The sequence below is a fragment of the Falco peregrinus genome, chromosome 4, assembly GCF_023634155.1.
Source record: "Falco peregrinus isolate bFalPer1 chromosome 4, bFalPer1.pri, whole genome shotgun sequence".
NCBI lineage: Eukaryota > Metazoa > Chordata > Aves > Falconiformes > Falconidae > Falco > Falco peregrinus.
In genome coordinates, this window is record NC_073724.1 from 100,743,438 (window position 1) to 100,757,959 (window position 14,522).

Consider the following 14,522-nt stretch of genomic DNA (forward strand, 5'->3'; position numbering starts at 1 on the left):
AGAAGTGGGTTTTCACATACTACCAATAGAAAATCTAGGACAAACAAGTCTGGAAGATTAAACTATAGTATTTACTTATAGAAGCTTGACAAATGTCCAATTGACTAAATACTGTTATCTCTGTAATTGCAATTTTCTAGGTATTTTCTTTATTAAATGTAGTGACATTTAAAGAATATAGCATACAATATATTCTTACTTCATTATCTAAACTGAGTTTTTAGCGTGGCTTTCTAAGGAAATTAAGTTCATGCAAGATGTTGTTAGCCTGTCAGTTCCATCATTTCTATCTCTTCAAGCCATTTTTAACCTGCTGCTTCAAATACATGTAAAAGAAGGGTTCAGAACTCAAAGTTACCAGAATTTCTTAAGTTTCAGAAACACTGTTGGCTAGAAAAAGGAGAGACCCACATTAGTGGCTTAATTCAGCTCAATAGTTTTTTTCTGCTTTGTCTTTTTGTCTGGCTGGTAGATAGAGAACACAGGAGGAACAAGCCCCCCTTCTCTGAGGGGGCTTGTAGATTAAAAAGGATATTCCGAATGAGTGTGATGGATATACCTGGCATATTTATGGAAAGGAATGTACAAAGACACAGCAACGTAAATCCTTTGAAATTCAGGTTTGAATAGTGCTGTTAGAAGCTTTCAAGCAACCAGCACGAACCCCTAGAGATACCTGGGAGGCTGTGAGACACGTTTACAAGACCTGTTGAAAGCTTTTTTAAAGTTAACTTCTGAGATGCTTCTTGCCTCATATGAACGAAATATTTCCTTTCATGATGCTGCTAAAGTTGTTCTCGTGGTCATTTCAGTGCCATTGCTGGGTCCCTTTTCAGAGGCTTCCTTTTCCCAAGGTCTGAAGCAGATAAGGACTATCTGTGCTGCCCCAGGTAGTCCCAGGCTAACACAAATCACCAGCCACGGTCCGTGTGGACCCTCTCCATACAATGTCAGTGCTGACAGCCTTTATCTCCATTTACTTCTCCTTGCTTCCCATGGTCAGCAGTGTAAAGCAACCACTTTGTCCCTCCATGTGAGTCATTATTCAAAGCTCACTCCTTCCATGGGGTGTACCATAGCGCTGGGGCCAGCCAGACCTCGCCTGGTGGCAGGCGGTGCTGGCTCCTGCTGCCTGCCGGAGAATCCTGTGGTCACTCCCAGAGTTATTTGCTGCTTCATTTGACCTACATCCCTTAAGCCCATTTGTTTGCCTCATCCCCTAACTACACCTTGCCTTTGAGAGTACGCCTGCACTGCTCTCCAGAGAAGTAATTGCCGTGTGCGTGTGCAGTCACACCGGTCTCGGAGGAGGGCAGTGGGGCTGGTGGCCTGCGTTACTTCGTTAGGGTGTCTGCTTTGCTGTGCACTCTGTGTCATCTCCTTTTTCCTCTTACCTGAGCTACTTTAAAACGGTTTTCATGATGTCCACAGCTCCGGTCCAAGCGTAGAAATATTTTTAGACAATAAACTACCTGAACAAGGACGACCAGTCTTTGTCAGGAGTCATGACGTGGGGCTGGAAGACATTGTCTCACAGCGGTTTTGTTGCAGTATACAAACGCCGTTCAGATTGTGCATAAAGGGTTCTTGCTGTTAAGTCTGAGGGACAAGTAAAAAAGTTGGCCAGGCTTGGGACAGAAAGACAGCCTGGGAACCAGCCGTAGGTATCTGAAAAAGCTTGCAGGTCGGCAGGTGCTTCTTTTCCAGCATGTGTATCTTTAAGCTGACTGAAGCAAACCACCCTTAGGGGAATATGCTCATTTATTCACCGGTAAGAAATTTGTATTTGGCACCACAAACACAACGGGGCCCCCCATCCGCTTTAAATACTAAATAGCAATATATGTTACGGCTGGTTTTGTTAGAAAACAAGCAGCTAGCTGCTGAATGTACTCTGCCGGGGTGAGAACGAGCGACACGTGATCTGAGGCTTTTTACAAACATTCGGGGCTTACTGGGAGGATCAGTTGCAGCCTGTGAGGAAGGGGGCTCCTCAGCCCGCGGATCACTGCCGGGACAATCACCCCGCGCTGGAGAAGGGGTGAGGAGCGGGGGGGGGGGGGGGGGCTGGCCAGCACGGGTGACTTTTTTAAAGTACTAAAGGCGATCAGCCCTGCGTGGCCGGATCCCGTCCAGCGGGGCATCGCCGCCGCGCACGGCAGATGGACGGGAGACTCCTTCCAGCCAGCGGCAGCGCCGGCGACCCGCCGGGAGTCGCTTGGGGGCGGGCGGAGCGGGGCAGACCCTGCCGGGGGGAGGCCCGGCGCTGGGCGGCCGCAGGAGCCGGGGGTTCCCGCCCCGCCCCCGCCCCGCCGCGGCGGCCGCTGCCATAGCGATGCGGGAGCGGACAGGCGGCGGCGGCGGGGTCCCCCGGCTCCCCCCAGGTAAGGGCGCTGCTCCGCGAGTCGCCTCCCGGCAGCTCCGCGCCGCCAGCCGAGTTTTAAGTTTAATGTCATGGTGTTTGTTCTCCGGGCTCTCTGCCTGCTGAGGTGCAGTTTCTCCCAAAGCCGCTTGCTCCGGGAACTTCTCTGCCGAGAGCAGCGTCTTGCTCTCTGCATTGTTAGATATTATTTTTCCGCGTGGAAATTTGCGAGCGGTGCAAGAGCGCAAGGGCCGGCCGGGGCCCCCGTGTCCGGCGGGCTTTGTCCGGCCCGGTGCCGCGGCGGCGGAGTCAGGCTCCACCCGGCTCGGCTCGGCCCGGCCCGGCTCCACCCGGCTCGGCTCGGCTCTGCCTCGCAGCCCGGCAGCCTCCCGCCGCGCCTCCGTGAATGAGGGAGATTAGAAGCAGGCGTCTCGCTGAAACACAAGAAAATCCTTTTATCCCCAGAGGCCGGCGGCTGCCAGATCGCTCTGGAGCGCGCTGCGGGGGGAGCAGCCGCACAGCCGCTGGGCACGGGCCCCGCAGCTCCCGCGTCTCACGCCGGGGGGGTGGGGGTTGGGGGGTCGCTGTGCGCGACCCTCCGGGCCCGCCCGCTGCAGCCTCCCCGCGGCGGCCGCCTGCACCTCCTGCGGTCCCCACGCCTCCCCCGGGCCCGCCGACCCCCGCGGCCGCTTGGATGGGAAGGAGACAAAGAAGGGGACGGGGCTCCCTCCCTCGAGCACAGCTGTACCTTCTGTCTCCTCGTTTCAGGGCGCCGGGGCGGTGGGGGGGGAGCTCCCCCCTCCCCGCCCTGGCAGTGGCAGGTTTGTGAGGATCCCGCTGGCTCTTGCAGAGAAAACCGCACCGTGACCTTCGTTGTTAGCTGGTACCAGCCTTGGACTGGGGACACCGGTGGTTCCTGGGCACGGTGTAGCACGGCGGTGCAAGCGCCTCCCTGCCGGGCAGAGACCCTGGTTGGGGCACCGTGCTCCCGAGCAGCAGAGCAGGGTTTGGGCTGCTGGGGTTTCGGGCAGCTCAGGGGGACATCCCTTACATAGCACGTGCCAGTTACAGGGACGCCGGTGACTTCCAAATCCAAGTTTTCATTGCGCTGTCATGACAGCACAGGCCAGCTTCTGGCTTTACATACTTCCGAGTCTTGTTTTCTTTGGCTAGGGAAAGTGCTGTGCACTCGATGTAACTCTTAAATTCTCCTGCTAGGGAACAGATAAAACAGGTGTCGTGCAGCCTTCCAACAGCAGCAAGCGTAGGAAAAACGATCCATGTTTTCCTCTTCTTTGCCTTCTCTTTGAGGGTTAGGTGGCACCTGATGGATGTGCTCGTGTTTTTGGATGCAAACTTCTCTCGTGTGTTTTGGGGCTCAGTGCTGAGTGTATGAGGAGGAGGGCTGGACTGCTGCTGTTGGGGGTTTCTTTCCCTTAAGTCTGCATGTGGATTATATTTAGTGTTGTAAGGTAGGTGTGGTAGTCATACTGAATTTATTAGCTTATTAAGTATTAGAGAAACAAGTACATATTGAAATTATTCTGGTCTCTTAAATTGCTAATGAATTCATAAAGCCGTCAAAGTGTAATTGCATACCTTCTCATAACTGCAACACACCTTTGTTCATGAAAAAAACCCTTTGTTACCCATGTGTCTTTATTTCCTACGCTGGGGCTCAGACTTCTTTTACTGTCTAAGGAGATTTCTCTAACGGTTGCTTTTGTTTTCCTCGTGCAGGCAGCGCAGCCTGAGGAGCTCACTGCACCCAGTCAGTGTGAAAGCAAGACAGACCAAGGTGCAGGAGATGAAGGAGAGGCAGCAAGGTCAGCTGCTGGGGACAGCAGCGTCGCTTTGAGCTGCCCCAGCCTCCGTCTCCATGCGTACAGCGTCGAGAGCATGACAACATTTCCGAACGGCTGTGGAAATGGCACCACCGTTACTTGTATAGTTATGGATAATAAAGAGCCCCAAAACCAGGCTACCTGTGTCAGTCATAACGGGGGATGCAGCACTGGCAACAGTCATGAGGAGGAAATCCAAGAGGATAAACTCAGCCCTTCCAAAATCATGCGCTTTTTCACCACCCCTCGGAAACGGGCTAATTCCAGTTCTGACAGGCCTCGTTCTCTGGTTCTGATGGGCAGCTCGTCCTCGTGGAATGCTTTGTCTTCCATCAGGAAAATGGGATCTTTCAAGAAGTTGAAATCTTCAGTTCTCCAAGGAATTCAAACAAGGGAATGCTCAGACATCTTAAATGAGAATGGCTTAGGCAAACATGGGTCAAACGGGACAGTGGTGCAAGTTCAGACTAACAGGTATTCCTATTCGGGGCCTCTACATGATTTCCAGAATGCAGGGGATGGTTTAGCTTCTGACTGCTCAGATGCAGAGGAGAGCGATGAGTCTTTCCTGAGGAATACTCACCGCTCACGCAGCATCAGGCGGGCTTATGGTGCTGGCCGCATAAACTTGCTAGACACAGATAAAGTTCAGAGTCAACACAACTGTACTAGGCCGACATCACCTGTCATTGCAGAGCCAAAGATGTGTGAAATTTTGGTGAAGGACTCTGAAAACAACAGGATCATTTATCGGAGAAGCAAAAGTTCAGATAATTTGAATTTTTTAAAAAAAAGCTCATTCAAAAGGAAGTCCACCTCAAACCTGACCGACCTCAAGGTTGCAAGTGAAAAACAGATGCCAACAGGGACTGTGAGCATTACTTCTGCTGACTCGGACAAAACCAGTGGGAACCTGGAGAGGAGATCCAAGCGATGGAAGAGCCCTATCAGGACAAAGGATTTTGACAGAGTTTTGAAACTCGTCAGTAATGTTACAGATGTTGCATGGAAGAAGGATGGCCCTAAAAGCACAGCTCCTTCTCCTAGCGAGCAGTCCCAGAGAACAAGGTCAAACAGCAGGCTGCACGATGACTACTCCCGCAGGGTTTCCAGCAGCGCGGATCATGACAGAAAGAGATGCACCTCCCCAGTGTCTAGTCCAGACTCTTCCTTGCCAGGAACGCCTTGTCTGCAAAGCCCCACAGTTGCTCAGGATAAAGAGGCTGAAATGAACGTAGCTGTTGCTGAAGACAAAAGCCTCAGGACCTCATCAGGTATCCCAGACTCCGATAGCTTATCACCCACGCTGAATGACATCAGTCCATTTCCCAATGAAGTGTTTTATTCGGACTCGGATGAACCAAAAGCTACCCAGCAGTTTACATATGAAGCTGAAAACCCTCATGTTCCAGTCAGGCCGACGACTCCAAAGCCTCAGAGTCCCACTGCAGAGAAGGATTTCCAGGGCACAAACCATCACAGCACGTTGTCGCTGAGCTCATCGGAGAGTGAGGAGAGGTTCGAGGTACCGGGGCTGAAGCTGGGCAGGCACCCTGTTTGCTTCCAGGACTCGGTGCAGACAGTGTACTATGATGATGGAAATGAAGACAGTGGCATAAGCAGCCACTCTCAGCTAAGCCTCAATTTAGCTTCAGGTGCTGAAGAGAAAAAGGAAGAGGTAAGAAAGAAAACAAAATCCTTTAGAAGCTGTATATAAATCTATAGGTTTTATTAACGCAAAACAATGCAAAATAACCTGGATACTAATGGCTATTGCAGCTTCTTGATGCTAAAATATGCTGACAGCTATTATTTCCTTGAATATAGTCTCTTTGGATGCTAACGTCACATTATTTTTACTTTGTGCATTAATATCAAAGAAAGTTTTGGCAGCAAAGCTACTCGTGTAAGTTGTCAAGGGCAGCTTACTGCACCCTGCAGATACACCACCTTGTCATGTGGTCTTGTCAGACTTTACCAGCCTAAGCAGGGCCTGGCTGTGTTTCCTTCCAAGCTGAAAGGTCTCTGAGGAGTCTGTATATTTCGAAGTAGCGTTGATTCAGTGTGAAAGCTTTGCCTGTGGAAGCCTTGCAGAACATGGTAATATATGTAGAGCAGCGTGGTGTGAAAGATACAGTATACAGGTTTAAGCATTCATTGTATCCGATGTTTTAACTGTGCAGTGATGGGCATACTGAGGGTAAAATGGTGATTTGCCGGCAAATTTCAAACAGCAGTACTTTCTGTGCTGGGCTGAGTGTGTTGCTACTAACATTTTGGTGAAGACACCAGCATTTCACTGCACCTAGTGCCTGATTTCATGTTCTCAGTAGATGGGTAGATAGATGTATTGCAGCACCTCTGAGGTAAGTTCATGTTAATAACCTTGTGCCCTTACCTGAAGCATTGTGAGTTGGCACTGAAGCGGTTGCAGTGATTTGGCAGTGTTGGTGAAGAGCTGTCACATGTATCCTGCACCCATCTGAAATGGCGTGGCTCACTGCAGCCCCAGTGATGTGTGGTAATGTGGTTTTGAGCTGTTTGGGGTGAGGCAGGAGAGAAAGGTTCGCTACTCATCGGGAAAAATGCACTGGGGCAAAAATCCCTCTGGATCTGTATGTATATGGAAACCATTTACAAAATAAAGCTGACACATCTTTTAAGCCACCTCAGTTTGACTGAAAGTATCATGTACCTTAGGCAGTTGTTGCAGCTGCAGATTTCAGCCTTTCATGCTACAAGGTCTTATAATGTCTGTGAAGCTATCTTACTTTTAAAAGCTTGGAACGTTTTTTGCAAACTGGAGAAAAGAGTTTGTTTACTGTAGTGCTTGCAGCGATGGCAAGACTGGAAAAATAAACCCGGTGTGTGTAACTGTTAGGGCTCTGAGGTTACTCTTCTTCTGGAGTCCCAGAATTTCCCCAGCCATCCTTCTTTTCCAAAACTCTTACTTAAGGGTGAATGCTAGGCAAGGGGATGCTTTCACACTGCCGGAAGAGGTGAGAGCCATAGTGTGGATTTATCTCCCTTCTATTTCTCAGGAATAAAATGGGAGGTAGAATTAATGCTACTCATCTACCATCTAGTGGTGATCTGTGATCATGGCCAAAGAAAAATTCAGCTGGTCCCTCCCCTTGGCTCCGGGCAAACCAGTACAGTTTTTAAATGAATGTGTACTTTGGGTGGATAAAAGCTACTGTAGTTTTAGTTTTAACACCACATTCTGTTATTATATAACATGCAATTTAAACTTTATATTACAACATATCTTAGGTTAATTTTGAGTGCCTTTTAGTGCTCTCTTCAGTTGTCTAAAATACGGAGTGTGTGCTGGTGGCAGCTCTGGGTTTGTGTAGCAGGCAGGTGGGTGGCATGGGAGGGAGCCCTGCAGAAGAAGGAAATAGTGGCCAGGGGATGGACTCCTTGGCTGTTGAGCGGTGAGGTACTGTAGCCCCCTCCCTCTGCAGTGAGCACTGCCTGGAGTCCCTGCCTGTGGCAAAGCAACTGCAGCCACCCAAATGATGCAGCTGCATCCAGACCTCTCTTCTGATCCAAGAAAGGAAAGTTTTTGGATGTGGTAGCTGTGGATTGGAAGCAGGAACTGTGCACGGCGAGGTTTACTTCTGCCTTACTATGCAAAGGGTATAAACTCTGTGTATATATATATTTCCTTTTTTCCCCCCGTGCCTGCTGCTCATCCCATGCACAGCCCTAAAGCTGTGGCATTCAGAATGACTACAAAACAGGGAGAGTGGTATGGTTTCTCTGTGCCATTTCTTTGGAGGGTTTCATTGCTTTTTTCCTTCTCCTTTACAGCATGCTTCCCTCAGTGTGGAGGTAGCTTGGTACCAAAGATACTTATGCCAGGTTATTTTTTAATTGGAGTTTATTCAGCCTGCAGGCACTTTTATGAATGCTGCATACTCGCACAATGAAGTCATTGGGGTTTGAACTTTTGACTACAGTTCATTTTTAACTCTACATCTCTGTGTTATAGAACTGTACCCACCCAGCAAGTTGTTCCTGTGATAGACACTTGGTTTGTTCTCGTCAACCATTTGAGAGAAAATGCTGAGCCATGCAAATCCCAAATTTTTAAGATTTTGTCTGACTCTGAAATACAGTGTGCTGAAGGACAAATCTGAACTGTTTTGATGTTTCATGCATCTTCTTTTCTGTATGGATTTCATGTAAAAGCCAACATGTCTTCCAGTACAGCCACTAAAATCTCTGTGGCTTGGAGACATATTTCAGTACAAACCTTACAAGGTGCTAAATGGTCAGACTCAAATGTGTTCTTCTTTCAGGACTCCAGCCACAGCTGGAAGGAAACCTAGTTTATTCCCTTACCTGCTCATCTAGTAGATTAATTGGCAAATGAAGTCTATGGAATTTGGTCCATCTCTATATTCTCCCAAATACGGGAACTGAGCATTTTCTACTTTGCTTTTCCCCCGACGCTGTAAAGCAGATTTTGCAGTATTCACACAAGGGCATCTATCCGTTTAGCTGAATTCCCATGTGATTTAGCCTTGAGATCCTGTCACTTCTGTCACTTTGTTGGTTTCACCGAAATGCAAGATTTGGACTGGAGCAGAGGAGATGTCTGGTCTTCCTGGTTGTTGGTCCTGCCAGAGGTTGGTTCCCAGGGAAGAGCTAATTAAGTGCAGCCTGGATCCACGCCTCAGCACTTCTTAAGCTACAGAGACATGAGTCACCAAAGCCTGTCTGTGACAGCCCATGCTTTCCCAGTCTCTGCTTTATGCCACTGTCACTTGTATTCAATATGTTGCTTTTAAATAGCATCAAGAGATGATTTAAGTACAAGTTTGTATTTGGACTGTTTCGCATAGTCTTTACTTTCCTGAAGAAGATACCCATGCCACTGTAAAGTGAAAACTTAAACTCTTTGCTTTGGGCTGGCCTGTACCAGCCGCTGAGGCTGCCTAAACAAAATGCTGTTCTGAATGTGTTACAAAAAAGACAAATCAAGTCTTTCACCTGGTCTTTCACAAGCTTTTAGAGCACTTGCAGTTTAAGTTCCCTTGCTGGCAGCTGGCTTCACAGTACACCAGACTTTTTATTACTTGAATGCCTTATCTGCTTGACTGTAAGTGAAATTACAGTGAAGAGGGAGTTCTGCTGTAATTAGGGTTGAGTCACATTTTGTTTGCAGACTGTATTTTAAGTGCTCCGAGCTCTGTCTGTTGACTCATTTATGCTCGTGCCATGCAAAAGCCAGTGGTTCCAGCTAATCCACAGCATGCAGTCCCCCAGCACTCAGCTGTTGGCAGAGCTGAGCTGGACTGTCCTGTACGGATATCTGGGCTGTGAATATTGAGCATAGGTGGTTTAACCTGGGGGACAGCTTATGGAGGAAATATGGAGAAGATTCAGCTCTGTCCTATTCAGCTCATCCTCCCTATTTCTTGCTTCAGAAAGTGTCCTTACAGCAAAGGACCAAAGGGTGGTGGCTGGATGTGGTCATGTTCGATACCCACAAGGAGCATGCAGTACCTAGGAGCTGAGGATGGGCATTCTTGGTACCTACCACAAGCTCCTGAGTGCTGTGGGGCTGGGCATGAGTGCATCTGCTGGGAGCTGGCTGGTTTCAGCTCTCTGAACTGTTTTTTTCTGGGTTTATGCACCTCTGGTTCATCCGCATGCAATTTAGTGTGGCTTAATCAGCTTAATCTGTGTAACTGAAAATGTGCTAAACTGTGAAGGATAATTAGGTAAAGTGAATAACAGGGAGGGAAAGGGGGGAGCTTCTTAAACTGGGTTTGCTCCTATGGGGCTTGTAATTTGGAGCAAGGGCCCATCTCTCCAGTGGCATGCTGGTCTTCCTGGCTACAGGGCCTAGGGACAGCGCAGCAGAGCACCATAACAGGCTCTCAGCAGCATCTCCAACAGCACACTGAGGTTTCAGTTACACCGAGTGACACTGGATTTACACTAAACTCTCTGAGCTGCTCTGCACAAGCCAGGATACATACAACATCTCCACAGTTGCTCAAAGAGTGACTTCCAGGAGCACCTGCCCAGAGCTAAAGCAGAAACCACTGTGCATTGCTACAAACCCGAGCTGCAGTCGATCACTGAAATATGATGCAGAAGGGAGCCCTCAAAGGACATTAATCTCTTCCCATTGCAGCAAAAACTCTTCCAACTCACTGCAGCAGAGCTGTCTGTATTCAGTACAGCCTGTAATCATTTGTTGCTGTATGCTCTACTAGGAAGAAGAAAAACAAGGCAGTGGTGTGATGGTAATCTGAATTCTGGGTCAGGTTAAATTTTAGACCAAGTAACTTGGCAGTGCTGAGTAAAACTGCCATTCTTGAAGGCTGTACAGTAATACAGGAGTTACTGTCATCCCTGCAAAAGGTTCTGTGGATGCTGAAAGGAGGAGCTCAGGTGGACTCTGCAGTTAGCCTGGGGCAAGCTGCTTCCTCTCCTTGCTGCTTGTGTGCTCCTCTGCTTCTCCACAGTGTCTGACACTTGACTGCTGTTGCTCTGCTCTGTCGCCTCAGTAACACCCAGGTGCTGCTTACCCTGGGATCAGGAGTAATAGTACCCTAGAGAGGGGAACGACACTTCCGGCCGTGTAATTTTTACGTCGAGCATGCTGTTGAGTTGTCATCGCTGAAAATCCATCTCGATGCTAGGAGGTTGTGAGGTCCAAATCGAGCAGAGGCAGCTGCGTTTCCCCTTTCTGGCGTCCACTGCTGTGCCGCTTGTGGTACCGGGATGCTGAGCGGGATGCTGTGGCAGGCTGGGGGACTGTGGCTGGGTGCTGGAGCAGGCTGAGTACAGCAGCCTCGACTCTTCCTACTCCAGGCTCAACCACAGCAGCCTCGCCCTTACTCCACGCTCTAGGAAGTAATAGTTTGCAGGCGTAGAGTTGCCCAGGGCAGCTCCACCCCGTGCAAACTGGCGTTTGTGACTGCTGCTGGGACCAGCCAGCGGCTGGGCTTGGGCTTGGGCAGGGAAGATGAGGCTTTGCTCGGGAAGGGTGGAGGAACCAGAGGACCTCTGCCTGGAGGGACGCTGAAGAGATGCAAAGGCCTATGGCTTTTTATGTTTTGCTTTGTTAGCATAAAGTTCCATTTTCAACCTGTGTTTATCATCTGGCTTCCGAGGTTCACCAGCGGATATTACAAAGACAGCCTGGAAAAAGTTGCTTGTTTTGCCAAGTAAAGGAAAATGGATTTTTTTTTTTAGACCTGTTACTTGACCTGGGGAGTTCTGAGAAATCACTTAGGGATTTATTTAGGGATTATTAATGGCTATACAGCTCCTAAAATGAGGCAGAGGATATGGCCCTGCCAACTCCTCTGCTACACAATACACTACATGCTTGCTGTTCCAGTTCAGACACTGAAACAAGGAAGGGACAGCATCAGAGCACCACCCAGCCATCCCCAAGTATCAGTCAACAGAAAACAAATGGAAACAGCTTTCTAGTTTTAGCATGCTTGCATTTTTGCATAACTGATGAGATTATTTCTGCAAACAGCTACATTTCCCTGCAAACTGTCCTATGTAGGTCGGAAATACATTAGCTGATTTGGTTTTGGAGATGAGTTAGAGAGGATGAAGGAAATCCTTGAGGCTGAAGAACAGATTTGAGAGTCATGAGATCCTCTTGTCATTTCCAGTTCAGCCCTGTGCTTCCTCTGTGACTTACATGACTTAACTGCCTTGTGTCTGCTCCTTATCTGTGAAATGTGGATGCTAGGAAGGTAAACTCGCTAATCTTCGTAAGGCGTGTTGCTGAGAGGGAAAGCATTATGCTTGTTGATTGTGATAAGCAGGCTTTCAAGGATCAGGTTAAATGAAGCAAACCTGCATTAAATATGCCTTAGAAATATATGGCTAAATTTTTTTGGGGGTTGTGTCTATATAGGTGATTTTTTAATGCTGTTTTATAGGTGTAGTTGTTAGAATACCACAGTTGCTTTGGTGGCAACAAATCCCAAGAGTAGAGTTATACAATTTTTTTTCCCAATTTCTAAAACTTCCAAAATGGGTGTTTTACCACAGTAGGTTGTGTTGCTAACAGCAATTGATTTTACCATGTTACAAGGCATAATAATGTAATTTTGCTTTATTACAATGCATTGTATCTCCTGCATCCATTCTAGGAGCTCATACTAGTATAGTGCAGTGGTATTCCTTTAGGGGGTCACCCTATGGAACAGTGCTCTGCAAATTTTTAAACTGTGGGTCCACTCAGTTTTTGGGAGGGGGAAGAAAAGGCAGATTGTCTTGCTGTAATGTTTATAAGTTCCAGGCTGCTAAAACTTATCTTGAATTTTGAATATAGTTGGATTACTTTGATATCTTCTGCTTTGCTTGTTTGTATAGGTGTAAATATATATGTTCTTAAGGTTTTTTTCAGTTGTTTCGCAGATCATATTCTCCTGTCTTGCAGACCACTGGTCAACTAGCACTGTGTAGTCTAGGGATAGATAATCAATGCTTTTACTTGGGGCCTTATTAAAGGCTAATTAAAAAGATGCTATTGGCAGAGGAGGCAAAGACACTTAATTAGAAAGGAATAGATGGAAGTTTTCTTCCTGTAAGTGTATTGGACTAGTTTAATAATTCTGGTTAGCTTGTGATAGAAGATGTGAACACTGACTGAATGGGTGCTTTCTTCTACAGCAACAGCAATTATTTCCACGGAAACTATTGCTGTGATGGTTTCACTGTTGGAAATTGTCAGCCTGTTGAGTGAACAGTATATCCCTAGGCTCTCATACACTTTAGGATCTTTTGACAAAATCCAAAAAGAAAGCAATAAATACATTTTCTCTGGGAGACTGTCATGTATTCAGGGTCTCATAATCTCTGTCTGTCACAACAGTTTGCAAATAAAATATCGATCATGTCCATGAAACATGATGCAAGCTTTTGACCTCAGTTAGTAGTGTTGATAAATGAACTTCCATGATAATGCCCCCCCCCGCTATTTAACAACAAGAAAAGTGCAAAGGTTGCCTTTTATCATGTGCCTGGGTGGAGATATGTTGTCCGGACTTCTACTCTGTTAAGTGAAGGCGATAAAATAATTTATGACCACTATGATCACTTGGTCCTTTATATTTTTGGTGGCTTATATGAAATGAAAAATAAATTCTAATGCTGCTACTGAGTTCCTAGCATTTGGTGGTTACTGTATTATACAGAAATATTAGCTGTTCAATAGCCACCAATTATAATACTGGCATGTAGCTGTCATTGCTAGCATAAGAAGTTTGTACATTTTTATATAGACCCATGAAAGTACATAGAACTGTGTACTCATGATCAAAATACAGAGGTACCTACATGACATAGCACAGATCCTGTGAGGCTTTTAAGCCTTCTTATTTACAGAAACACATGACTGATTATCCATTACAAGTTTTCACTGAGAAGATGTAGTAATTGTATTCTGAAACTTATCAGCCTACTCAGGTTTTCCTTGTAGCTTATTCTCAGCCAGAATTATCATCTGTTTCATTTATCACACCTTTTTATAAATGCTGTTTGGAAATTAATATGCATTTCTTGTAAAGACATTATTAGATTTTGATGATTTCCTTTCTCTGGATTAGAAAAAGGCAGCTGTAGTTAGCAAGGCTGCATTTCAGCCAGGCAGCTCAAAAATACAGAGATACCAAAACATGGAGCATGGAGCATTGCAACTTATTGTGGAGCTAAGAGGAAAAAAAAAAAAAAAAAAAAAAAGCAAAAGGGAGCCAGGATGCTTTTTACCCTGGAGACCAACAAGGCTGGCACCTACCTGTGACTTCCCAGTAGATTGCCAGGTAGATTTAAGTGTCTGTTTAGACTGCCATGCTTGTCTATATGTGTAAGTTATGAAGCATTAATTGTATCAGTACCTTTAGAGCATAAAAATAAGATTTTAAATATCCAAATAGGTAATGGTGGAGGTTGAAATGTGGATTAGTGGAAGGGAGCCTCAGCAATGTACACAGGCATCAACACATTTAAAAAGTGGTGATTTTATTTTCATTAGGAAGTTAGTTGGCGTAAACATGTTAACAAAACATCACCCAGGGATTGTTTTTCCTTTGCCGTTATGGTGGCAGCAGTATGTCAGCCCTCACAAGTGTACCAACAGCAGCAAGCTGACCAGCAGCTGGCTGTTTTGGGTCAGGCTTACACTTTGGGCTTTTTCTGCAGTGGAAGTATGGTCAGGTATAGGATGAAGTGTTGTTCATGGTTGGTGTAACTGTGCCAGCAGAAGTCCTGCCATGCAATTGCAGGTACTGGCAGGTTTTTTTGCCATTTCACTGATAAAAGTT

At 46.8% G+C, this 14,522-nt stretch overlaps 1 protein-coding gene across 6 annotated transcripts in view; it reads left to right on the plus strand.

The window, feature by feature from the left end:
- The window catches only part of SPATA13 (spermatogenesis associated 13), a 161,054-nt gene that overhangs the window by 108,173 nt on the left and 38,359 nt on the right, over window positions 1-14,522 (plus strand). For 4 of the 6 annotated variants that reach the window (XM_027789349.2, XM_027789364.2, XM_055801458.1 and 1 more), the window contains exon 2: window positions 4,103-5,884. In XM_027789349.2, coding sequence (XP_027645150.2) covers window positions 4,103-5,884 — 1,782 coding nt within the window. Of the gene's footprint in view, window positions 1-2,019; window positions 2,042-2,301; window positions 2,385-4,102; window positions 5,885-14,522 lie in introns of those variants that run through there. The other 2 variants (XM_027789376.2, XM_055801459.1) reach the window with 2 other exon arrangements.